Here is a 23,456-nt window from a genome sequence, read left to right on the forward strand (position 1 = left end):
GAGCGCCTGCTATGTGCCGAGGAGCGTTCTGAGCTCTTGGAAGAGTGTAGTAGGTGCTTACGTTCTACACGGGGGAGACAGGCATTTAAAATAAAGAGGAAGTAAAGCGTGGACATTAGTGCTGTGGGGCTGAGATGGGGATCAGAATGCTCAAGGGGTGCACAGCCGTCCTCCCTTTAAAAGCCACCACCTCCGGGAGGGCTTCCCTGATTAACCCCTGCCCTCTTGGCTTAGATCGGGTATTAAAATCCCCGTTTTACAGTGGAGGAAGTGGAGGATCAGTGAAGGTCAGTGATAACGGCCGGGATCTGCTCCCTGGGTCGTGTGGCTTACCTTGATCACTGTGGGCAGAAACCCGGAGGGGAGAACAGTAACGGGGGCCAACCCTTCCTGTCCTCAAGGAGCTGACAGTCTCCTGGCGAGGCCCGAGTGCAGGGCGGGCAAGCGGGAGGGACCAGGGAAGATGATCATCATGATCATTGTTGTCGTCGTTATTGTTATTATTACGTTCGTTAAGCCAAGCTCGCCGTGGGCAGGGAATGTCACCGTTTATTGTCGTATTGTACTTTCCAGTGCTCCGCACACAGTGAGTGCTTAATAAATACGATTGAATGAATGAATGTTAAGTATCGGGGTCGATACAAGTTGATCAGATTGGACACGGTCCCCGTCCCACATGGGACTTACAGTCTAAAGGGGAGGTAGAACCTCCATTGCACAGAGGAGGAAACCAAGGTTACACAGCGGGCAACTGCCAGAGCCTCCTGTGCCCGGGCTCTTTCCCGCTGCCCCGCGTGGATTTTTCCCAGAAAGGGAAGGGAGCCCCCGTCGTCGTCGGGACGGCGTGTCTCTCCCCAGCCCTCCCGGTGACCCCACCTGGCCTCTCTCTTGCAGCCACAGCCACTCGCCGGGTTCTATGGCCGCGGCCCGGGAGTGGTCCTGTTCCCGCTGCACTTTCCTGAACCCGGTGGGCCAGCGGCAGTGCTCCATCTGCGAGGCCCCCCGGCAGAAGCCCGACCTCAACCACATCCTGCGGCTCAGCGTGGAGGAGCAGAAATGGCCCTGCGCCCGCTGCACCTTCCGGAACTTCCTGGGCAAGGGGGCCTGTGAGGTGTGCGGCTTCACCCCGGACCCGGCGCCCGGGGCCTGCCCGCTGCCGGCCATCAACGGCCTCCTGCCCAAGCCGCCCGCCGTCCTGGCCGAGCCCAAGGCGGGCGGGAGGGAGGCGGGGCCCGGCGGGGAGCCCCCCGGCCAGAGCCCCCCGGAGACGGAGGCGGCCGGCGGCTGGACCTGCCCGCGCTGCACCCTCCACAACACTCCGGCGGCCAACTCCTGCTCGGCCTGCGGGGGGCCCCGCCGGCTCTCGCTGCCCAAGATCCCCCCGGAGGCCCTGGTGGTCCCCGAAGTCATCGCCCCCGCCGGCTTCCAGGTCGCCCCCGGCCAGCCCCCCGAGCCCGCCGACCCCTCCGAGCCCCCGCCCGGCGGACGGGCCCCGGCCCCCGCCGAGCCCGAGGGGCCCAAGACGCCCGGCCCCTTCGCCCCCGCCCCGCAGAACAACCCCGTCCCCCGCAGCCGGAGGGAGGTGCCCCCGCAGCTGCAGCCGGGGACGCCCGAGGCCCAGGCGGCCCCCGGCCCCAAGGGGTCCCCTCAGGGGCAGGGCCGGCCCGCCACCCGCTTCCAGGAGCTTCTGGGCACCAAGCGGCTGAGCGTGCTGGAGGAGGAGGCGACGGGGGCGGTGGACCCCGGCCCGGCAGGGTCCAGGAAGTGCGGCTCGGGCGCCCGGCCCCCGGCCGCCAGCGAGGCCAGCTGTGCCCCGCCGGGCGGCGACATCATCGACCTAACAGGCGACACGGTCCGCTTCACGCCCGCCAGCCCCTCCAGCCCCGACTTTACCACCTGGCCCTGCGCCAAGTGTACGCTGAAGAACCCCACCGCGGCCCAGCGGTGCCAGGCGTGCGGCTCGTCCAAACTGCACGGCTTCCAGGAGCACGCGGGGACGGCGCCCGCCGAGCCGGCCCCCCGCTGCCCGGACTGCAGCGCTGCCGACAAGGGCGGCGGGGGCAGCTGCTGCTGCGGGGGGCGGCCCCGGGAGCCCGCCCGCCTCTTCCCCTGCCCACCGCCGCCGCCCGCCGAGCGGCCCAGCCAGTGGTCGTGCCCGGCCTGCACCCTGCTGAACGAGGCCAAGGCGAAGCACTGCGCCGCCTGCCACACTCCGCAGCTCTACTTGGCCCAGCGCAAGGGCGGCAAGCCGCTGAAGCGGCGGGAGAGCATGCACGTGGAGAAACGGCGCCTGACGGACGAGGGCGAGGCCAAGGCCCTGTGGGAGAACATCGTCCTCTTCTGCCGGGAGGTGAGTGAGCCCGCCCTGCCGCCGCCCATCTCAGCCCGGGCACACCAGCTGAGGCGCTGGGCAGAGAGAGAAGGCACCCTCTGGGAGCTCACGGTCTAGGGGTGGCCAGGATTCATTCGTTCATTCAGTCGTATTTATTGAGCGCTTACTGTGTGCAGAGCACTGAACTAAGCGTTTGGGAAGTGCAAGTCGGCAACACGTAGAGACGGTCCCTACCCAACAACGGTCTCAGTCTAGAAGGCGGAGACAGACAACAAAACAGAACATGTGGCCAAGTGTCAAGTCATCAGAATAAATAGAGGTAAAGCTAGATGCAGATCATTGACAAAATAAATAGAATAGTTCAGAATATAGTATTGTATATATATATATATATATAGTATAGTATAGAATTTGGTTTGTATGTTTTGTTTTGTTCCCTGTCTCCCCCTTCTAGACTGTGAGCCCGCTGTTGGGTAGGGACCATCTCTATATGTTGCAAACTTGTACTTCCCAAGAGCTTAGTACAGTGCTCTGCACACAGTAAGCGCTCAATAAATACGATTGAATGAATGAATAGAATAGAATAAATAAAATAGTAAATATGTACTGAATCCGCCCTGGGGAGGGGGGCACCACAGTTCCCCTTAGCAACCCAGGGCAGCAGGCTTATGGCCACTCGGGGTGAGCACTACCGTCTAGCCCCGCACACAGGGCTGGGGCAGGTCCCGGGTCATCGGATCAGACACGGCCCTGCCCCTGCTGGGGCTCCCAACCCACGAGATCTGAAGAACGGACTTTGTTTTTCTTTACACGTCATAATGAGAATTTCTCTAAGTGCCGGGGCAGATACAAAATGATCAGGTCGGACAGAGCCCCCGCCCCTCGTCGGGCTCCCGGTCTGAGGAGGAGAAAAACGGGGGTTTCTCCTTCCTCTCTACAGATGAGGAAACAGAGGCCCAGAGAAGGCAGGAGATTAGCCCCGGGTCACCCAGCGGGCAAAGGGTGGAGCTAGGATTAGACCCCTTATCCCCTGACTCCGGGGCCTGGGCTCTTTCCACTTGGTCAGGCTGCCTCCCTAAGAGAGGAAGCTGAGGCCCAGAGAGGTGAGGCGAGTGGCCCAAGGTCACCCAGCAGGCCGGGGACCGAGCTGGGATCAGAACCTCCTACCACCCACCAGCCCCGTGCTCTTTCCACTAGGCCCCAATGCCGTGCAGAGGCGGCTTCGGCCAACTGGATGGCAGCACGAGGACATACGGAGCTTAAAAAAGGCACGCTGGCAAACCGGCAACGGCAAGGCGAGGCTCCAAAAGGAGGGAGATAGCCCGGTCCCTGTCCCCGGCTGGCTTTCCATCCACTGGGGAAAGCCAGCCTGTAGTACTTAGGTCAGGACACTGGTGAATTCACCCTCCCGGTGCTGGGTGTCCATCAGTAGTATTTATTGAGCGCGTGCGATCTCTCAGTCAATTACTCAGGGCTTCTTGGGGGCCAGAACACTGTACAAAGCGCTGGGAAAGAGAGAGTACTGTCCAGTATTGTTGGTAGACACGATTCCTGCCCTCAATCAGTCAACCCGTGGTATTTATCGAGCGCTTACTGTATGCAGGCCGCTGTACTAAGCGCTTGGGTGAGTACAGTCCAGTAAGGTTGCTGGACACCACCCCTGTCCTCGATCAGTCCATCACTCAAGAGTAGGTATTGAATGCCTACTGGGAAAATACAGTACAACGTTCCCTGCCCGCCTGTCTGAAAGAGGCCGAGGAGACCAGATTGAATCGCCTCGGTGAGCAGGGGGCGATGAGCACAGCCAAAGTGAAGTTTTTAGAAAAGTTGGGAGAGAAGTGGGAAGTTCAGCGCACTGCACGTGGCAAGCACTTAATAAATACCACCGATGGATTGAAGGACGCTGTTTGGCAGAGGGCAGGGCAAAGCAGACCAGTTGAGGGGGTGGTGTGGGTGATCGGTCTCACTGGTTCTTCTGTTGTCCCGCCTCCTCAGGCTGTGAGCCCCCGGTTCGTTCATTCATTCGATCGTATTTGTTGAGCGCTTACTGTGTGCAGAGCACTGTACTAAGCGCTTGGGAAGTACAAGTCGGCAACATATAGTCCCTACCAACAACGGGCTCACAGTCTAGAAGGGGGAGACAGATAACAAAACAAAATATGTAGACAGGTGTCAAAACCGTCAGAATAATAGAATTATATGTAGACATAGAATTATGTATATACAGAATACTTGTCTGCTGTGTGACCCTGGGCATATTGATTTAGTTGTCTGGGCCTCAATTACCACCTCATCTGGAAAATGGGGATTGAGATTGTGAGCCCCACCCGAGACAGGGACCCCGTCCAACCCGATTTGCTTCTATCTACCACAGCGCTTAGTACAGTGCCTGGCACATAGTAAGCGCCTAAGGGACTGTCCAATCCGATTTGCTTTTATCTACTCCAGGCACATAATCGCCTGACAGACACCGTAACTGTGTCATACTTGGCTCATAGTAAGTGCTTAACCCTAATAATGACATTTAAATCCCCTTACTGTGGGACAGGGGACTGTGTCCAACCCGAAGATCTTGCCTCCACCCTAGTGCTTAGTACAGTGCTTGACACCTAGTAAGCACTTAACAAATACCATTATCATTATTATTATATAGAGTTGACCCAAGGTTCAAAGTCACACTGAGGGCGATGCGATTGTCCCATGATTGTGGTATTTGTTAAGCACTGGGGTGGATACAATACAATCAGATTAGCTGCACCCTTTGTCCTACACGGGACTTCACAGCCCGAGGGGGAGAGAGAACAGTGGAAGGAGTGTGGCCCTCGGAGTCAAAGGACCTGGTTTCTAATTGCAGCTCTGCCACCTACCTGCTGTGTGACCTTTGACAAGTCACTTCACTTCTCTGGACCTCAGTCCCCTCATCTATAAAATGGGGATTAAGACAGTGAGCCTCATGTGAGACAGTGGACTGTGTCCAACCTGGTATCCACCCCAGCGCTTAGTACGGTGCCTGGCACATCAATCAGTCAATCAATCATATTTATTGAGCGCTTACTGTGTGCAGAGCACTGTACTAAGCGCTTGGGAAGTACAAGTTGGTAAGTGCATAATGAATACCATGAAAAAACCCATATCTTGTAATAATAATAATAGTTTTGGCATTTGTTAAGTGCTTACTATGTGCAAAGCACCGTTCTAAGCACTGGGGAGGATACAAGGTGATCAGGTTGTCCCGTGTGGGGCTCACAATCTTAATCCCCATTTTACTGATGAGGTGACTGAGGCCCAGAGAAGTGAAGTGACTTGCCCAAAGTCACACAGCTGACAGTTGGCGGAGCTGGGATTTGAACCCATGACCTCTGACTCCCAAGCCCGTGCTGCTTCTCTACCCCAGCGCTTAGTACAGTGCCTGGCACAGAGTAAGAACTCAATAAATACCGTTGATGATGAGGAACACGTGCCATAAAAAAAACGAGAGCCGAGTCAGTCAGTCGTATTTATTGACTGCCGTGTGCAGAGCACCGTACTAAGCACTTGGGAGAGTACACTGTAACAATATAGCAGACACATTCCCTACCCACAGCAAGCTCACAGTCCAGAGGGGGAGACAGACATTAATGTAAATAAAATAAATGACAGATGTGTACATAGGTGCTGTGGAGCTGGGAGTGGGGGGTGAATAAAGGGAGTCAGGGAGACACGGAAGAGAGGAGGGCGTAGACTGGGAAGGCCTCTTGGAGGAGATGGGCCTTCAATAAGACTTTGAAAGTGGGGAGAGTCATCGTCTGTTGGCTAGGAAGAGGGAGGGAGTTCTAGGTCGGAGGCAGGATGTCAGCGGCGAGGTAGACGAAATTGAGGTCCAGTGAGAAGGTTACTGCATTTGAGGAGCCAACTGTGCGGGCTGGGTTGTAGTTAGGAGAATAGCAAGGTGAGGTAGGAGGGGGCAAGGGGATTGAATGCTTTAAAGCCAACGGCCAAGAAAGAGTTTCTGTTTGATGTGGAGGTGGATGGGCAAACTCTGGAGGGTTTTGAGGAGTGGGGAACCATGGGCTGAACGTTTTTATAGAAAAACGATCCCATCATCAGAGTGAAATATGGAATGGCAAGAGACAGGAGGCTGAGGGATCAGCCAGGAGGCTGATGCAAGTAATCCAGGAGGGATAGGATAATGCTTGGATTAACGTGGTAGCGGTTTGGATGGAGAGGAAATGGTTAGTAAAGGAGCCAAGTGTGCGGGCTGGGGTGTAGTAGGAGAATAGCGAGGTGAGGGAGGAGGGGGCAAGGGGTTTGACTGCTTCAAAGCCAGTGGTGAGGGGTTTCTGTTTGATGTGAGGTGGATGGGCAAACTCTAGAGGTTTTTGAGGAGTGGGGAGAAGTGTCCAGGACGTTTCTGTAGAAAAATGATCCGGGCAGCAGAGTGAAGTATGCTTAAGGAGTGGGGAGAGGCAGGAAGGTCAGCAAGAAGGCTGATACGGTAATCAGAGCGGGAGTGAAAACATGATTTTATTAACGTGGTAGCAGTTTGGATGGAGAGGAAAGGGCGGATTTTAGTGGTGTTGTGGAGGCTGAGCCTACAGGATCTGGTGATAGATTGAATATGTGAGTTGAATGAGAGGAATCAAGGATAACACCAAGGTGACCAGGGCTTTGCACATAGTAAGCGCTTAACAAATACCATTAAAAAAAGAATCCAGGTCTAGGCTGCCTAGCTCCCTCTCCCTGCTCCTCCCTCCCGTATCCCCTCTCGCCACTCCTTCCACCCTTCTTCTCCCTGTTTTCCTAGGTCTGTCTCCTCAGTTCTCTCCCCAGTCCCCGTCTTCCCTTGTGCCTCTTCCTGCTCCTCCCTCCCCTCCCTTTTCTCCCCTTTTCCCACCCGCCCTGCCCTCCCCACCTCCTTCCCACCTCTGCAGTCCTCTCTGCCCCCCACCTTTTCTCGCTGTCCCTATTACCCTCCACCTCTCCTCCCTTTCCCTCCCCTCTCCTTCCTCGCATCCCTCCCCATCCCTCTTCCCGCCCCCACCCATTTCAGCTCATCCCTTGCCCAGCCGCCACCCCTCCCCATTGGCGCAGTTGGCAGTAGCGTGCCAGCGCCCCGTCCAGGTGGTCAGCAGCCCCCATGCAACCCGGGAGCAGGGTGGGCCCGTTCGCTCATCGATCCCACCGCCCGAGGGTCTTGGGGCTCCCCGCCTGACCACCCTTAGCTGCGGGGAGAGCCTGTGCCAGATTCCCAGCCGCCAGGGCACTCCCGGCCGGGCCAGAGCCTTTGATTCGAATGCATCGCTCCTCTCTAGTCCGTCCCCCCCGCCATGGCACTGTGCCCCTTCCCCCCTACCCACCCAGCTCTGCAGCATGAAGATCTGCCGTTCTGCACGTTTCACCGCCTAAAAATAACATCATCGCATAAAGAACTGGTAATGACCTAGCGACTTTAATAAGTGGCGCTGATTTAAGGAGGAAGTGCGGCACTGTGGGTAAACAATTACGGGGGTAATGCCTTCAAACCTGGGTGGCCCGGACCTCGGGGACCCTAGTGCCGGAGTTGGAGTCGGATTGAGAAGCGGCATGGCTCAGCGGAAAGAGCCCGGGCTTGGGAGTCAGAGATCGTGGGTTATAATCCCGACTCGGCCTGTCAGCTGTGTGACCTTGAGCAAGTCACTTAACTTCTCTGGGCCTCAGTTGCCTCATCTGGAAAATGGGGATGAAAACTGTGAGCCTCATATGGGACAACCTGATTGCCTTGTATCTACCCCAGCGCTTAGAGCAGTGTTTGGCACATAGTAAGTGCTTAACAAATACCATAATCGTTATTATTATTCCAAGGAAGACCCGGGGGCTTCAGGAGCCAGGGGGAGTGGTGGGGGGCTGGAGGGGAGGGAACTGACCCATCTGGGCTAGCGGGGAGATCTCCAGGAAGGGACGGAACCATTTAGGGAAGCAGGGAGAAACTTACCAGAGGGGAGAGAAGCATTTAGGGCCAGGAGGTGGGGAAGTTACTGAAAATGAGGAAACTATTGAGTTGGGGGGAATCTCCCAGAGGGAAGGAAGCCATTTTCTGCAGGGGGCGGGGTTGCTGGAGGGATTTTTAGGGCACCACCCTGCCACCCCAGTCAGGGAGCAGGCTGGGAGTCAGCCAGCACCCCAGGAAACCCCCTCCCCCATCTCGACCTGAGTCTCTCTCTCCCCTTCTTTGCTCCGGGCCCCTAGGGGAGGTGTCTTAGTAGTCTGGGCGCGGGACCGCCTCCCACTTGGCCGGCCCCGGAGCCCAGGACCCTCCCGCCTTGGTGAAGGGGAGGCCCTGCAGCCCCCTGAGAGAGCTCCTCACCCTTTCTTTTAAGAACAAAGTGAACTTCGTGGACGACAGCTTCCCCCCTGGACCCGAGTCCGTGGGCTTCCCGGAAGGGGACAGCGTCCAGCTGAGGGTGCGGCAGTGGCTCCGGCCCCACGAGATCAACTGCGCCATCTTCAAGGACCAGGGGGAGGACTGGTCGGTGTTCCGGACGCTGCGGCCCTCCGACATCCTGCAAGGGCTTCTGGGAAACTGCTGGTGAGGAAGCACGTGGCATCTCCCACGGGGGCAGCGGAGATCGTTCTTGCGTTCTCCCCGACAGTGCCCCCGGTTGGGATCCTCTGCCTTCCCTCGTGAGCCCCCCTAAATCGGGCGTCCCCAACCGACCCCTTTCCGGGTGGGTTGGACCACAGAATGCCATCTGCCCCGTGGTGCCGGGGCCTGGCAGACGTGAGGCCGGCCTCCTGCTCAGAGGCACCGCGAGGCCGATCCGGAGGGGTCTCTGACGGCGGAGCTGGGCGCTCCCGGGCTGCTTGGTGCTGCTGGGTAGGTGATACCCTTCCGACCTGCCGCCAGGAGGGCAGAACGTAGTCTGGGACCTCTCGATCCCGTTACCCCCTCCCCACTTAACTCTGAGGTCCACCTGCCGGCAGGGTGCAGGGCCGGGGCAGTCCCGTCTCGTCTCCCAACCCCCCTCCGGCCTCATTGTCCAGATCCGTGTTGGGCGGCTCCTTGGGAGGAGGCAGGGCCGGCCGCAGGGGGACTCTCCCTCTGCTTAGTACAGTGCCTAGAAGCAGCGTGGCTCAGTGGAAAGAGCCCGGGCTTTGGAGTCAGAGGTCATGGGTTCAAATCCCTGCTCTGCCAGTTGTCAGCTGTGTGACTTCGGGCAAGTCACTTCACTTCTCTGGGCCTCAGTGACCTCATCTGTAAAATGGGGGTGAAGATTGTGAGCCGCCCATGGGCCAGCCTGATCACCTGGTATCCCCCCAGCGCTTAGAATAGTGCTTTCCACATAGTAAGCACTTAACAAATACCATAATCATTAATAGGAATGGGTGGTGCCCGTGCCCTGCTACCCCGGACTGGGCAGGGCCGCCCGGGAGTGACCCGACCCCCGCCCTTTCCCGGCAGGTTCCTGAGCGCCCTGGCCGTGCTGGCAGAGCGGCCCGAGCTGGTGGAGCGGGTGATGGTCACCCGGGGCCTGTGCCCAGAGGGGGCCTACCAGGTGCGGCTGTGCAAAGATGGCACGTGGACCACGGTGCTGGTGGATGACATGCTGCCCTGCGACGACTGCGGCTTCCTCCTCTTCTCCCAGGTGGGCGTCCGGCCGGGGCGGGGGGTGGCGGCAGGGTGGGGGGCGCCCGCCTCGGCTCTGACCCGGCCTGCCCCCCGCCCACAGGCCCAGCGGAAGCAGCTGTGGGTGGCCCTCATCGAGAAGGCCCTGGCCAAGCTGCACGGGTCCTACTTCGCCCTGCAGGCCGGGCGCGCCATTGAGGGCCTGGCCACCCTGACTGGCGCCCCGTGCGAGAGCCTGATGCTGCAGGTCAGCTCCACTAACCCCCGCGAGGAGCCAATTGACACTGACCTCATCTGGGCCAAAATGCTGAGTTCTAAGGAGGCTGGGTAAGAGGAGGCGGGAGGGGCTGCGGCTCAGCTCTTAGGAGCGCTGAGCTAGGAAGATGCCAGGGTGACCCTTGGGGTTCAAAGAGGTGGGCGCGGGGCCGGCTAGTGGGCCCTCGGGAGCTCACGGAGATGGGAGGGCGGAGGCTACAGGGCCCTTGTGAGCTGTGGAGATGGGAGGGTGGAGGCTAGAGGGCCCCCGGGCGCTCACGGAGATGGGAGGGCGGAAGCCAGAGGGCTCTTGGGGACTCAGAGGTGAGTTGAGGGAAGCTAAGGAGCCCTCAGGAGCTCACGGAGATGGGAGGGCGAAGTCGTGAGGGCCTTCGCGAGCTCATGGTGGAGGGTGGCAGGAGGCTCGCCGGGCCAGAAGAGGCCAAAGGACTCTCTTGAACTCACAGAGATGGGAGTGTGGAGCCCAGAGGGCCCTCACGATCTTAGCGGGGGCTGGAGGAGGCGAGCCAGGCCGTGGAGGCTAGAGGGCCCTCGTGATCTCGGGGGAGCTGGACAGAGGGAGGCTTCGCGGGTCCTTGTGGGCTTAGGGGGCAGTGTGGGGGCAGAGGGAGGCTAGAGGAGACGGGGGGGGACCCTCGAGTGTTCACGGAGGTGGGTCGGGGGAAGCTCAGAGTCCCAGCCGTGGTTTGCGGGGCATTGAGGGGGCGATCACCTGCCCTGGCAGTCCTGGGTTCCTGTTCTCTGGCCCGGGGGAGGCGTGGGCTGCGTGGGAGCAGGAGCGGCCAAAGGGACCCTCTCCCTCCCAGGCCACCGGCTGAGAGGGGGTTGGGGACGAGAGTGGGCTGCTGCTTCCCGTGCACGGGGCCCATCCACTCCCCCTCGCGAGCAGCGGTCCCTCCCCGCTCCACCCGCAAGGGGTCCTGATGCCAGGGGGTCCTCGGCAGCACTGGCAATCGAGCTTGTGGCCTTTCCATTATAGCGAGGGTGACCCTGAGTTGGGGGGATGTTTGCGGGGTGGCGGCGGCGGGGAGTTGCACGGTAGCACCCAGGTAGGGGCATGAATCGCCCCTAGGAGGTGTGGGGGCCGCGTGGGCCGAGGCTTGGGGCAGGCCTGCCTTGGGGGGCAAGCCACGGGCGCATCCCAGTGGGCATCGCTCTACCCCATCTCCGGGGGCGTGGGGATCCCTGTTGGCAATCCCCAAGGGATTAGGGGGGCGGGGGGGTCCACCTTTCACAGGATGCATCCTCCCTAGAGAAGGGTGGGAGTGAGGGTGGACCTCACCCATCACATGGCCCCAGGAGCAGAATGAGCCCCAGCCCGGGCGTCTGGCAAGGGCATCTTGCTCCTCATTCCCCCACCAGGAAGTGGAATGTTCTTGCCGTTCTGTGCCTCAGTATCCCCCCTACCCCCTGCCTAGTTGAGAACTGGTGGGAAGATACAGTAGCTTCACTTGTCAACAGTCAAAGGCTCCGTTGCTGCTTGGAACTCAGGGGAAACTGAGGCGACTCTCCGGCCTGAGACTTCCAAGGAGCCTTGGGGGCGGGATGGTGCCTGGGGTCCTGTTTCTTCACCTGCAAAGCACTGCCGGGCTTGGTGGGCACGGACCTCTGAGGAGGGGACTTTGAACGTGTGGTCCGGGCCCATTGCACGGGGGTCAGGTTGAAGGGGGGTGGAGAGAGGGAGGACCCAGGTTGCCCCTCTGGGCCTGGTGCCCAGCTGTAGGGTGAGCCGTGGTGCACAGGGCAGGCCGGGTGTGTCCCGCCCCGGGCGGGGAGCCGACAGTGCCCGGTCAGTGCCGGCTGCGCTCTCCCCTGCCGACGCTGCAGGTTTCTCATGGGCGCTTCGTGCGGAGGGGGCAACATGAAGGTGGACGACGTGGCCTACGAGGGCATGGGCCTCCGCCCACGCCACGCCTACTCCGTCCTGGACGTGCGAGACGTCCAGGGCTTCAGGTGAGTGAGGGGGCCGGGCCGGCGGGGCCCAGCGGGCTGGGATCCCGGGGGAGCGGGCGGCGGGGCACCCACGGCGTGGTCTCCCAGCCCCTTTCCCACCCGCCCCCCCAGGCTGCTCCGCCTTCGGAACCCCTGGGGCCGTTTCTCCTGGCACGGCAGCTGGTCGGACGAGTGGCCGCACTGGCCGGGGCACCTGCGGCAGGAGCTGATGCCCCACGGGAGCAGCGAGGGGGTCTTCTGGATGGAGTACAGCGACTTCATCAGGTGATGGAGGCCAGCGGGGGTCCCCGCCCCGGGGTGGGGGGCAGCCCAGGAAGGGCTGGGCACCGGCTTCTCCCGGTGCTTGAACCGAGGCTCTCTGCAGGCCTGGAATAGGGCTCAGGTTCAGTTGGACCTTTCAAGCGCTCAGTACAGTGCCCGGCACCCAGTAGTAGAGTATTTATTAAGCGCTTACTGCATGCGGGGCATGGTACTCAGCCCTGGGGAAGAACACAGAAGCAGCATGGCCTAGTGGAAAGAGCACGGGCCTGGGAGTGAGAGGACCTGGGTTCTAATCCCTACAAGCCCCTTACCTGCTGAATGACCTCGGGCAAGTTACTTCACTTCTCTGTACCTCAGTTCCCTCATCTGTAGAATGGGAATCCAGTGCCTGTTCTTCCTCCTCCTTGGGCTGTGAGCCCTGCGTGAGACCTAATGATCTTTTATCTTTTATCATTAGCTTCCTTAGATCCCAAGCGCATAGTACAGTGCTCTGCACATAGTAAGTGCTCAATAAATACGATTGATTGATTTTATGTACCCCAGCACTTAGTACAGTGATTGGCGCATAGTAAACACCTAACAAATACCACGATTATAATTAATGGTAATAATAATAACAGCAATTGTGGTATTTAAGTGTGTGGTACGTAAGTGCCAAGCACTGTACTAAGCACTGGGGTAGGTACTAGACATATGGGTGGGAATTAGAACTAGTCCCTGGACCTTGGCCAGGGGTGGGAGGGACAGAAGCGCTTAGTACAGTGCTCTGCACACAGTAAGCACTCAGTAAAATACAACAGTGAATGAATGAATGAGAGATCTCCCAACCTAAGAGAAAGCGGGAGAGGAGACCGAGAACAGACACACCAAGGGGCAGTGAAACCTTGAAACCCTAAAGCAGTGTAAAAGGACAGATACACAAAGTGAAATTAATTACTGCAGCTCCTAATATTGCTGCTGCTTCTACCGGGTCCCAGTTAGCTAGGCTAAGGGTGGCCCCTGTGCCCCTCCCTCCCCAGCGGAAGCTGCCCTGGGGGTGTCCGTGGCCGGGGCTGCCCAAGAGGAGGGACGTCTGGGGCCTGGCCGTGCCTTAGTGCCTTGCGGTCGGATGCCGGGGAGCAGCTGGACCAGGCCCAGGTGGCCCCAAGGGCCACCCGAGGGGAGGAGCATGAGGAAGAAAGCAGACACCCACCCCAGAAATCCGGGCGGCCACCACGAACCGTGGGGAACCTGCCGCCCCCGGGGAGGACACCGGGCTAGGGCGAGTGATCAGAGGCCCCACAGCCAGCCCGGGGCATCCCCTCCAGTGGGGATGGCTACCTCCCAGCATCCCCCTGGGGACTCGCCTCTGACGTTGTGGGCGGCTGGGACCCCTCCACCGCTCTGGTCTGCCCCTGATTAGCGGGGCAGATCGAGCACCCCCAGTGGGGTTCTGTGCGTGGCTCAGATATGGCAGGTGACCTGATCTGGGGCTTCTGGGTGGGTGGGTGTCTGCTCCTCCAGCTTTGGGGCCCACCTGGCAGAAGGCGCTCCTGGGCTGCAGCGTCCTATACCCCCTCCTTTGCCCTGGACACGAGAGGGTCTCTTCCCCATCTCAGAGCCCCTCCCGGGGATGGGGTGAGGGAGCACCTCCGTGGAGGGAGCCCTGCAGGATCGGGACCCAGGGATCCGGCCCAGGCTGGCCGATCTCCGCTCGGTTGTCTCTGGCTGGGGAGCGGAGTCCAGTACAACGTGCTCCCTGCCCCTAGGAGTTTCCAGTCTAGAGGGGGAGAAAGATGTGAAGATAGATCGGGGGACGGGGTGCTGTGGGGGTGAGGGTGGGCTGACTGTCCTCCCCCTCCTGCAGGTACTTTGATTCGGTGGACATCTGCAAGATCCACTCAGACTGGCACGAAGTGCGGGTTCAGGGCACCTTCCCCAACAAGGCCAACGGGCCCGTGGTGGTCACCTCCCTGACCGTGCTGGAGCGTGCCGCCCTGGAGTGTGCCCTCTTCCAGGAGGGCAGCCGGTGGGTGCCGGGCTGGGCCAGGCCGATGTGTTTCCCCTTTCCTTCGCCCTCTCTCCAACCTCCCTTCCCCTTCCCCTCCTCATTTCCCTTCCCTTCCTTCTGGCAGGAGGAAGGGAGAAGGCTCTCGGCTGGTTAGATTTGGGATGGGCCGGGGGTGTGCCTCCGGAGAAGGCAGCAGGGAGGGCAGCCAGCAAGCAGAGGACGGACAGTGTCCCCTGAACCTCTGCTTTCCCAGGCTGCGCCCTCCCTTGCGTCCCCAGGCCCCCGGCCGGCGCTGACCCCGGCCGCCCCGCCTCTCCCCCCCACCACAGGCGTTCGGACGCGGTGGACAGCCATCTCCTGGACTTGTGTATCATGGTGTTCCGGGCCACCTTCACGAGCGGCAGCCGGCTGTGCCTGGGCCGGCTCCTGGCCCACAGCAAGAGGGCCGTGAAGAAGTTTGTCAACTGCGACGTCATGCTGGAGCCGGGCGAGTACGCGGTCGTCTGCTGCGCCTTCAACCACTGGAGCCCCAGCCTGCCGGGCCCCTTGCCCGCCCAGTGTAAGGGCCCGGGAGGAAGGAGAGAGGGAGGAGGCTGGGGCGGGGGGCTTGCCGGCCCGGGTGGGAAAGGGAAAAAGAGGAAGCACCTCCCTCCGCCTGGACCAGACCCCCGCCCAGCGGGACCATGGGGGTGGGGAGGCGCAGCGGTGCCCTGTTGCTGAACCTCCGATCCGCCCTGCACAGTGCCCAGCCCCACCGGCGGAGGGGGCCGCAGCGCCCCGGAGCCCCCCGGTTACATCCTGGCCATCTACAGTTCGCGGCTGGTCATGGTGGAGCAGATGGAGGCCCGGCCCACCACGCTGGCCGACGCCATCATCCTCCTGACGGAGAACAAGGGAGAGCGCCACGAGGTGAGTGCCGGCCGCGGACTTCAGGGGAGACCTGGGAGGGATTCCGGCGGGGCTAGCCGGAAGACCGCTTCTCCGGCCTCTGATGGCACCGGGGACCCAGCCGGTGTCCCGGCGAGGGTGAGCCCATCCCCTCAAGTGCCCTCGCTCCCCTCAAAGCCGGGCACCATCCACTCCGTTCCTGTGGCACTCCGCACCCAGCCCCGGCGCGAGTCCGAGTCCCCCCACCCGGGGCCCGTGGGCGGGGGGATGGGGTCCCTCCATCTGCGGGGGCAGACGCCACTGGCCACTGCCCCCCGCCCCTAGGGCCGGGAGGGGATGACGTGCTACTACCTGACCCACGGCTGGGCGGGGCTGATCGTGGTGGTGGAGAACCGGCACCCCAAGTCCTATCTGCACGTGCAGTGCGACTGCACCGACAGCTTCAACGTGGTGTCCACCCGAGGCAGCCTCAAGACCCAGGACAGCGTCCCGCCCCTGCACCGGTAAGGCTGGGCACGGGGCTGGCCACCCCCTTTCCCCGTCCCGATGATGTGCTGATGGTGATTGCGGTGTCCGTTGAGCACTTTCGGATGTGCTAAACACTGTGGTGGGTGTGGTACTGTCACGTCGGACGTGGTCCCCGTCCCACGTGAGGATCCTGGTCTAAGTAGTACGGAGGTGGGGATTGAATCTCCATTTTACGGATGAGAAAGTGGGGCCTAGAGAAGCGAAGTGACTTGCCCAAGGTCGCACAGCGGACAAGCGGCGGAGCTGAGAACCCAAGTCCTCTCACTCCCAGGCCTGAGCTCTTTCCGCTAGTCCGCACTGTCTCCCCACCTCCATGTCGTCTTCCCTCTCTGTTCCCTGCCAACTTTCTCCCTTGCTCTTTCTTCCCTTCCTCGTCCCTGTCCTGTCCATCTCCCCCATGTCTGTCTTCCCTCTCGGTCCCTGTCTTGCCCACCTCTCTCTTCCCCCTCTGACCGTCTTCCCCCCACTTCCTTCAGCTGTCTTCCTCTTCTGTCTCCCATCTCTCTGCCTTCCCCCTTCATCTCTGTCTTCCCCCCCCACCTGTCTTCATCCAATCAGTCATATTTATTGAGCACTTATGTGTGCAGAACACTGTTCTAACTGCTTGGGAGAGTACAGTATAACCGAGTTGGAAGCCCCCTTCAGCCTGGGAATTAACTGGGTGGGGCCGCAGCCAGCCTGGGGGGAGAGGAGCGGTGCCACCCCTCTGCCCCCATCACACCCTCTTCTGCAAGAGCAGGAAGCGACCCAGTGTTGGAGTCCGGGAGGGGGTGGGGGGAGAATCAAAGTCCAGGCCTGGGCCCCTCCCGGGTTGCCCACGTGCCCTCCTCCCCACCCCCCATGACATCCCCATTCCCTCTGCAGGCAGGTGCTGGTGATCCTCTCCCAGCTGGAGGGCAACGCCGGCTTCTCCATTACCCACCGCCTGGCCCACCGCAAAGCCACACAGCCGTTCCTCAACGACTGGCTGGCCACCAAGGGCACACACAACCCCCAGCTCACGGTGGAGGTGGCCGGCCTGCACGGCCCTCGGCCTCTATGACCCCCGCCGCCCTCCCGCCCGCCCTCCCTCCCCGCGCCATCTCCGCCGGCTGTGGTCTCGCCCCGGCCTCGTCCGCTCCCGTCAGCCCCCGCCGCTCTACGTCCCCCTCCCAAGCCCGGGCGCCACGGGCGGACTCCGGCCCGCACCCCACGGCCCCTCGGCCGCTCCAGGTACCGGCCCTTGATGGAGGCGGAGGAGGGGGACCTAGAACGATGCTTGAACTGTGGAAATCTCAGGACCACCGTCCATCCGTCTGTCTGTCTGTCCAGCCGGCCCCCAGCCACCTCGTCTCTGCTCTTCTGGCTGGGACACCGGTATCCTGCTGCTGCCAACCAAATACCTCGACGCCCGGGGTGGCCCTGGCTCCCCAGCTCGGTGGCTTCTCCCCGGCCCCACACCACCCCACCCAGCCCCAGCCAAACCCTCGGCACAGTAGCGACGGGGGTGTGGGAGCGGAATTAGCCCCCCACCCCCAGGGTCTCCAGCAAAACCAAAATTCTCTGGGGGTGGGATGGGCCTGGGGGCCTGGCAGGGAACTATCTGACTGCAGAAAGGACAGGTTCCCCCACTCCAGTTGCCACCCTGTTCCCTGCAGGCCTCAGCCCTGGCCCTGGGGGTGGCCCTCTGATCCTGCCCACTGTCTGGGCTCCCGGGAAAGGCTTGGCCAGCAGCCGTGGGGCAGGGGCGGGGGTGGCCAGGCTTGCCCCCGCGGGTGTTTGAACCTCTTGGACCATTGACAAACCTTCCAGCCAAGTGGAGAAAGGTGGTTTCCAAACCAGGGGGCGTCCAGTCCAGTCCAGCCCCTGCCCAGCACGAGACCGCGATACTATGCAACTCCCGGAGAGCAGTGCTAGGATAGAAGCCATGAGCTTGGCGGTGGGGGCGGACGGCCTGGGGAGGGGTCAGAGGGACCCACCTCTTTCTGAAGGCTCCCAGGGGCCCCAGAGCACGTCCCCCTGGGGTTTGCGGGAACAGCCGCCGTCGCAGGGGGCTGCTGTGCGGAGCGGAGGTCGGGGGCCTGTCGTCTCCCCGCCCACAGACCCGACCTCGAGGCTCCAGGCTCCCGGTGGCGCTGCCCACCTCGCCCGGGCCGCGTTCCGGCCCCGGGGAGGAGGGCGAGAAGTGGAGAGGTTAAACTAAGGGTCTGGATTGGGGATGACACCCCCCACACACACACCCCTTGGTCATCTTGGTCATCCAGTCCCGAGCCCCAACTTCCGAGTTTCCGGCCTGAGCCACAGGTGCCCAGGGGTGCCAGGACCCTCGCATAGGGGGGTACCCGGCAAGGGGTCGGGGGCCTGAGCGGGGAGTGTCCACCGACTGTCCGAGCTGGGGGAGGAAGGAGCCGGAACCCCCACTCCTCCCCCAGACCCCCGCCATCAGCAGTCCTGAGCCAGGCTCTTGTTGGAACCATTTATTTCCCTTCGTTGTTTCGTGTTCGTGTTTTGAGTTTGGCAGGTTTTTTTAAAATTTTTTGTTTAAACGTCCAAAAAAACTCCCTCCATGCACTCGCACACACACAAACACACACTCTCCGGTCTTTTTATTTCCCCCAGCACCCCCCTTCTGCTCTCTGAGCTGTGAATATTTTTAACCCTGTAAATACTGTCCAGCTCTTCGGAAACATAGGATATTTTGTCAACTGCAAATCAGAACCACAGCCCCTGTACAGTAGCAGTCCTCCCCGGCTGGTTTGCAAACTCAGGCTCCGACGGACCAAATAAAAGTTTTGTTTTTTAATCCAGTCTCCCCAGGACCAGCCCCCTCCTCCCCCCCGGTTCTTGCGGATTGTCGATGCCTCCTCATGCAGGGGTGGAGGAGGAGGGGGCGGATTTCTCCCTCGATGGGTGCCCCTGGATGCCCGGGGGGCAGGGGCAGCGAGGCAGAGGAGGCCGCAGAGACCAGCCGCTCTTGCGCGGCCTCGGGCGGGAGCCAGAGACCAGCTCGGGAGACAGAAGGAGAGACTTTCTGTCTTTCTTACAGGAACTTGTAATAGATTTTCCCAGGCAAAACATCTTTGCATTCAGGAGGCCCTGTCTGAACTCATCAGAGTCATCCAGGCCCGAACAGATGGAGAGAGGTTTGGGGGGACGGGGAGGTGGGGGAGGTTTCCACTTCTCCCCGCCTCTGCTCAGCCTCGACTTCTCCCAGAAAAATGAGGTGCAGCCGGGCGCCCAGTTCTCCCGGCCACCCTCTCCCTACTTGCTGCGAGGCCCAACTTGCCCTCGGGGACCCCACATTCCCCAAGGGGCTACCAGTTAACACCAGCAGCGTGTGCATAAACACACACACACTCTGCAGGCCGCCCCCCACCCACTCTGCCGCTTTGGGGGACGCACGTGGTGAAAGGGGCCCAGTGGCCTCGAAAGCTGGGGGTGGAGGGAGGCAAGCGGGGCCCTGGGGGAGATGTGCTGCCCGCCGCCCCCATCCTGATGCTGGGGGTCCCAGGCCCCGCCGTCAGGACAGCCCCAGAGCCCCCTTCCCCCTGGGGCAGGCAGCAGTGGGACTAGGCCTGAAGCCACTACAGGGAGAGTGTATACGTGTGTTGTGTGTGTTTTGGGGGGTGGGTTCGGGGGAGTTATGCCGGTGTGGGCGCTGAGAGCTGTCAAGGGCCGGGCCAGGCCGGGCCTATCGAGTCTGAAAGCAATTAAAGGCAGCAGCGAGGCTCGCTCCAGGCAGGCTCCGGGCAGCGGGCGAAGCTGCCACAACAGATCACGCCAACTGTCTGCGCAGGCCCGGCCCCCACCGGACCCCTCACCCGACCTCCCACCGGCCAGGGCGAAGGACTGGGGCCCGGAGCCACAGATGGGGCACGTAATAATAATTCTGGTATTTGTTCAGCGCTCACTATGAGCTAGGCACTGTTCTCAGTGCTGGGATAGATACAAGGTCATCGGGTTGTCCCACGTGGGGCTCACGGTCTTAATCCCCTTTTTGTAGGTGAGGGAACTGAGGCACAGAGAATTAATTTTTTTATCATTACTATGGTATTTGTTAGGTGCTTACTATGAGCCAAGCACTGTTCTCAGCGCTGGGGTAGATACAAGGTCATCGGGTTGTCCCACGTGGGGCTCACGGTCTTAATCCCCTTTTTATAGGCGAGGGAACTGAGGCACAGAGAATTAATTTTTTTATTATTATTATGGTATTTGTTAAGTGCTTACTATGAGCCAAGCACTGTTCTCAGCACTGGGGTAGATACAAGGTCATCAGGTTGCCCCACTTGGGCTCACAGTCTTAATCCCCATTTTATAGGTGAGGGAACTGAGGCACAGAAAATTAATTTTTTATTATTGTTATAGTATTTGTTAAGCGCTTACTATGAGCAAAGCACTGTTCTCAGCACTGGGGTAGATACAAGGTCATCGGGTTGTCCCACGTGGGGCTCACAGTCTTAATCCCCTTTTTATAGGTGAGGGAACTGAGGCACAGAGAATTAATTTTTTATTATTGTTATGGTATTTGTTAAGCCCTTACTATGAGCCAAGCACTGTTCTCAGCGCTGGGGTAGATAGAAGGTCATCGGGCTGTCCCACGTGGGGCTCACGGTCTCAATCCCTGTTTTACAGATGAGATAACTGAGGCCCAGAGAAGTCAAGTGGCTTGTCCAAGGTCACACAGCAGACAAGTGGCAGAGGTGGGATTAGAACCCACATCCTCCCAGGCTCCTTCTGCTAAGCCCCACTGCTACTGTGACAGGAGCCAGGGTTGCAGGGTCTGAAAAATCAGTGCACTGTTAACCCCTTGGTGCCCACGGTGGGTCAGGCCCGTAGTCCTCCAACACCCTACTCCACCAAACCGGGTAACCCCGCCATCCCCATGGCAACCCAAGGAGGAGGAGCGTGGACCCCTGACACACACACCCCTCCATCCAGAGGACCCCAAATTCTCACTGTAACAACCACTTCCACTTGCCCCCCCAGCATCCAACCGAGTCGGCCTGCGAGGCCCCCCCGCCCCAACCCAGAAGAGAGAGCTGAGCCCAAAGGTGGGAAGCAGGAGAAGCCCAGAGAGGTGAGAATCCAGGTATTGCCCGGAGGGGATGATAACCGCAGAATGGGATGATATCCCGCAGCCAGTCCGGACCGTCTTCTCTCCGGGTTGGGAGTCCCCGTATTCCCTGTCTGTTCTCCAGCTCCTCCCGCCCACTCGCTCTGGCCCATCCATCCTTGCTCCACTTCCACCACAGTCCAACTTCCCACGTGGGGCAGCCCGCTACACACCCGTCTCCCCCCAACACACACATCCCCTTTGTTAAATCCCAGTTCTTGGCCCCCTCTTCCAGGAAGCCCTCCCACCAGCACAGCCCAGAACCCCACAGCCTGCCCAAGGAAGCACCTGGGGAGGAGTCGATTTCTCCCCAGTGGACCGGGGGTCTCCTAGAGACCGGACTCTGTCCACCCCATCTTCCCTGGTGGACTGGGGAGGGGGGTGATTCATTGATGTCAAGGACGGGATGGATTCCGTTTCCCCCGCACCAGGTCGGAGGGAGCTCAGATAATTCTTGGACCAGACTGAGGTGTCCGGAGGTCTCAGGGACCAGTGGTTCGGTTTCTGTGCTTCAGCAACCCAGCTTAGGGTTGGGTGCAGAAAGCTGTTTGGCCACTGTACTGAGAAGCAGTGCAGCCTGGTGACAAGAGCCTGAGGTTGTGAGTTCGAATCCCAGCTCTGCCACTTGTCTGCTGTGTGACCTTGGGGAAACCACTTCTTAAAATGGGGATTGAGACTGTGAGCCCCGTGTGTGACAGGGACAGTGTCCAACTTGATTACCTTTTATCCATCCCAGTGCTTAGAACATTGCTTGGCACTGGGTTAAACGCCTAACAAGTACCATAATTATTAATTATTACGCGGCTCTGACAGGAGGCTGTCCTTCAAATGTTGACGATGAGGGAGGCTTGTGCCTGGCTCCCCCAGGGACCAGGTGGACCACTGGCATCAGAGTGCTCGGGTCCTCTCCGGGGGTGCGGACCGGCCTCGGGAAGCAGAGCCCCAGACCAGGCACCCTGTGCTGGATGCCTAACCCCCGGGAGATGGAATAGGCGACCCCAGCAAGTAGTGACCATGGGAGGTTGTCGACCATCTGTACACCCACCTGCCTAGGCGCCCATCCACCCATCTTCCATCCGTCCAACCAGCCACCCACCTGCCTATCCACTCATCCATTCGTTCATCCGCCCACCCATCCATCCACTACCCACCTATCATCTAACTATCCATAATCATGATAATAATGGTATTTGTTAAGTGCTTCCTATGTGCCAAGCACTGTTCTAGGCACTGGGCTAGATAAAAGGTCATCAGGTTGCCCCACATGGGGCTCACAGTCTTGATCCCCATTTGACAGATGAGGTCACTGAGGCCCAGAGAAGTGAAGTGGTTTGCCCAAGGTCACACAGCGGACAAGTGGCGGAGCCGGGATTAGAACCCACGGCCTCTGACTCCCAAGCCTGGGCTCTTGCCGCTAGGCCATCCGTTCCCACTCCCTCCGGGACCCATCGGGGTCCTCAGGCCCCGTCCCTCCATCCCCCACCCCAATCCCCAGTGACCCTCTCCCCTGTGCTGCCCCCCACCCCCGTCCTGTCCCTCCCCTCGAGGGGATGAAGCGGCCGGCTGACTGACCGGCTGGCCGGCTGGCTCCCGTGGTGACTCGCGGACGTTTCTGTGTTTTCACTTGTAAAATATTCTGTCAGAACCAGTTAATGTACAAATTAGTGGCGGTGGCCTCGCGCGGGCTCCTGCCTGCCTAATTTGACAGGGGCGTTGCGGCCCGCGCTGCCAACTCTGGCCGGGCAAAATAGCAGGTCAGACGGCGGGCGAGGCTCCACCAGCACCAGGGCCCAAGGGGCACACAACTGCGACACCCAGGAAACACCCCCGGGGCTCCGGGCTCGGGCCTCCACGGGGAGGCTGCCAACTCCAGCCAGGGAGGAAACCTGCCCCCAGCCCCCAGCCCCCAGCCCCCCAGGGATTCCGGGCTCAGGCCTGGCTGCTGGCGGTGGCACACACTAGCCTCATGGGCCACTCCAGCTCCAGAGGCTGCAGGCCCCTCCTGGGGCCTTTCTGAAACGCCTTTGCCTTTGGGAGGAGATAGAGAAGGCCAGAGAGCGATGGAGAGGAGGCTGCAGAGAGGAGAGGAAAGTGGAGGAAGAAGAGGAAGGTGGAGGGAGAAGAGGATGCAGAGGAGAGGAAGGTGGAGGGATGAGAAGAGGATGCAGAGGAGAGGAAGGTGGAGGGATGAGAAGGGGATGCAGAGGAGAGGAAGTTGGAGGGATGAGAAGAGGATGCAGAGGAGAGGAAGGTGGAGGGATGAGAAGAGGATGCAGAGGAGAGGAAGGTGGAGGGATGAGAAGAGGATGCAGAGGAGAGGAAGGTGGAGGGATGAGAAGAGGATGCAGAGGAGAGGAAGGTGGAGGGATGAGAAGAGGATGCAGAGGAGAGGAAGGTGGAGGGATGAGAAGAGGATGCAGAGGAGAGGAAGGTGGAGGGATGAGAAGAGGATGCAGAGGAGAGGAAGGTGGAGGGAGAAGAGGATGCAGAGGAGAGGAAGTTGGAGGGAGAAGAGGATGCAGAGGAGAGGAAGGTGGAGGGAGAAGATGCAGAG

At 60.3% G+C, this 23,456-nt stretch overlaps 1 protein-coding gene across 8 annotated transcripts in view; it reads left to right on the top strand.

The window, feature by feature from the left end:
• LOC119942875 (calpain-15-like) overlaps window positions 1-16,869 on the top strand; it is a 161,583-nt gene extending 144,714 nt beyond the window's left edge. For all 8 annotated transcript variants that reach the window (XM_038763897.1, XM_038763898.1, XM_038763899.1 and 5 more), the window contains 11 exons: window positions 895-2,350; window positions 8,668-8,876; window positions 9,750-9,933; window positions 10,018-10,241; window positions 12,018-12,143; window positions 12,255-12,407; window positions 14,251-14,412; window positions 14,724-14,953; window positions 15,137-15,303; window positions 15,607-15,785; window positions 16,675-16,869. In XM_038763897.1, coding sequence (XP_038619825.1) covers window positions 895-2,350; window positions 8,668-8,876; window positions 9,750-9,933; window positions 10,018-10,241; window positions 12,018-12,143; window positions 12,255-12,407; window positions 14,251-14,412; window positions 14,724-14,953; window positions 15,137-15,303; window positions 15,607-15,785; window positions 16,675-16,852 — 3,268 coding nt within the window. In that variant the 3' untranslated portion in view covers window positions 16,853-16,869. The remainder of the gene's footprint in view (window positions 1-894; window positions 2,351-8,667; window positions 8,877-9,749; window positions 9,934-10,017; window positions 10,242-12,017; window positions 12,144-12,254; window positions 12,408-14,250; window positions 14,413-14,723; window positions 14,954-15,136; window positions 15,304-15,606; window positions 15,786-16,674) is intronic.
• The last annotated feature ends 6,587 nt before the right edge of the window (window positions 16,870-23,456 follow it).

Source organism: Tachyglossus aculeatus, chromosome 21 (genome assembly GCF_015852505.1).
Source record: "Tachyglossus aculeatus isolate mTacAcu1 chromosome 21, mTacAcu1.pri, whole genome shotgun sequence".
Taxonomy (NCBI): Eukaryota; Metazoa; Chordata; class Mammalia; order Monotremata; family Tachyglossidae; genus Tachyglossus; species Tachyglossus aculeatus.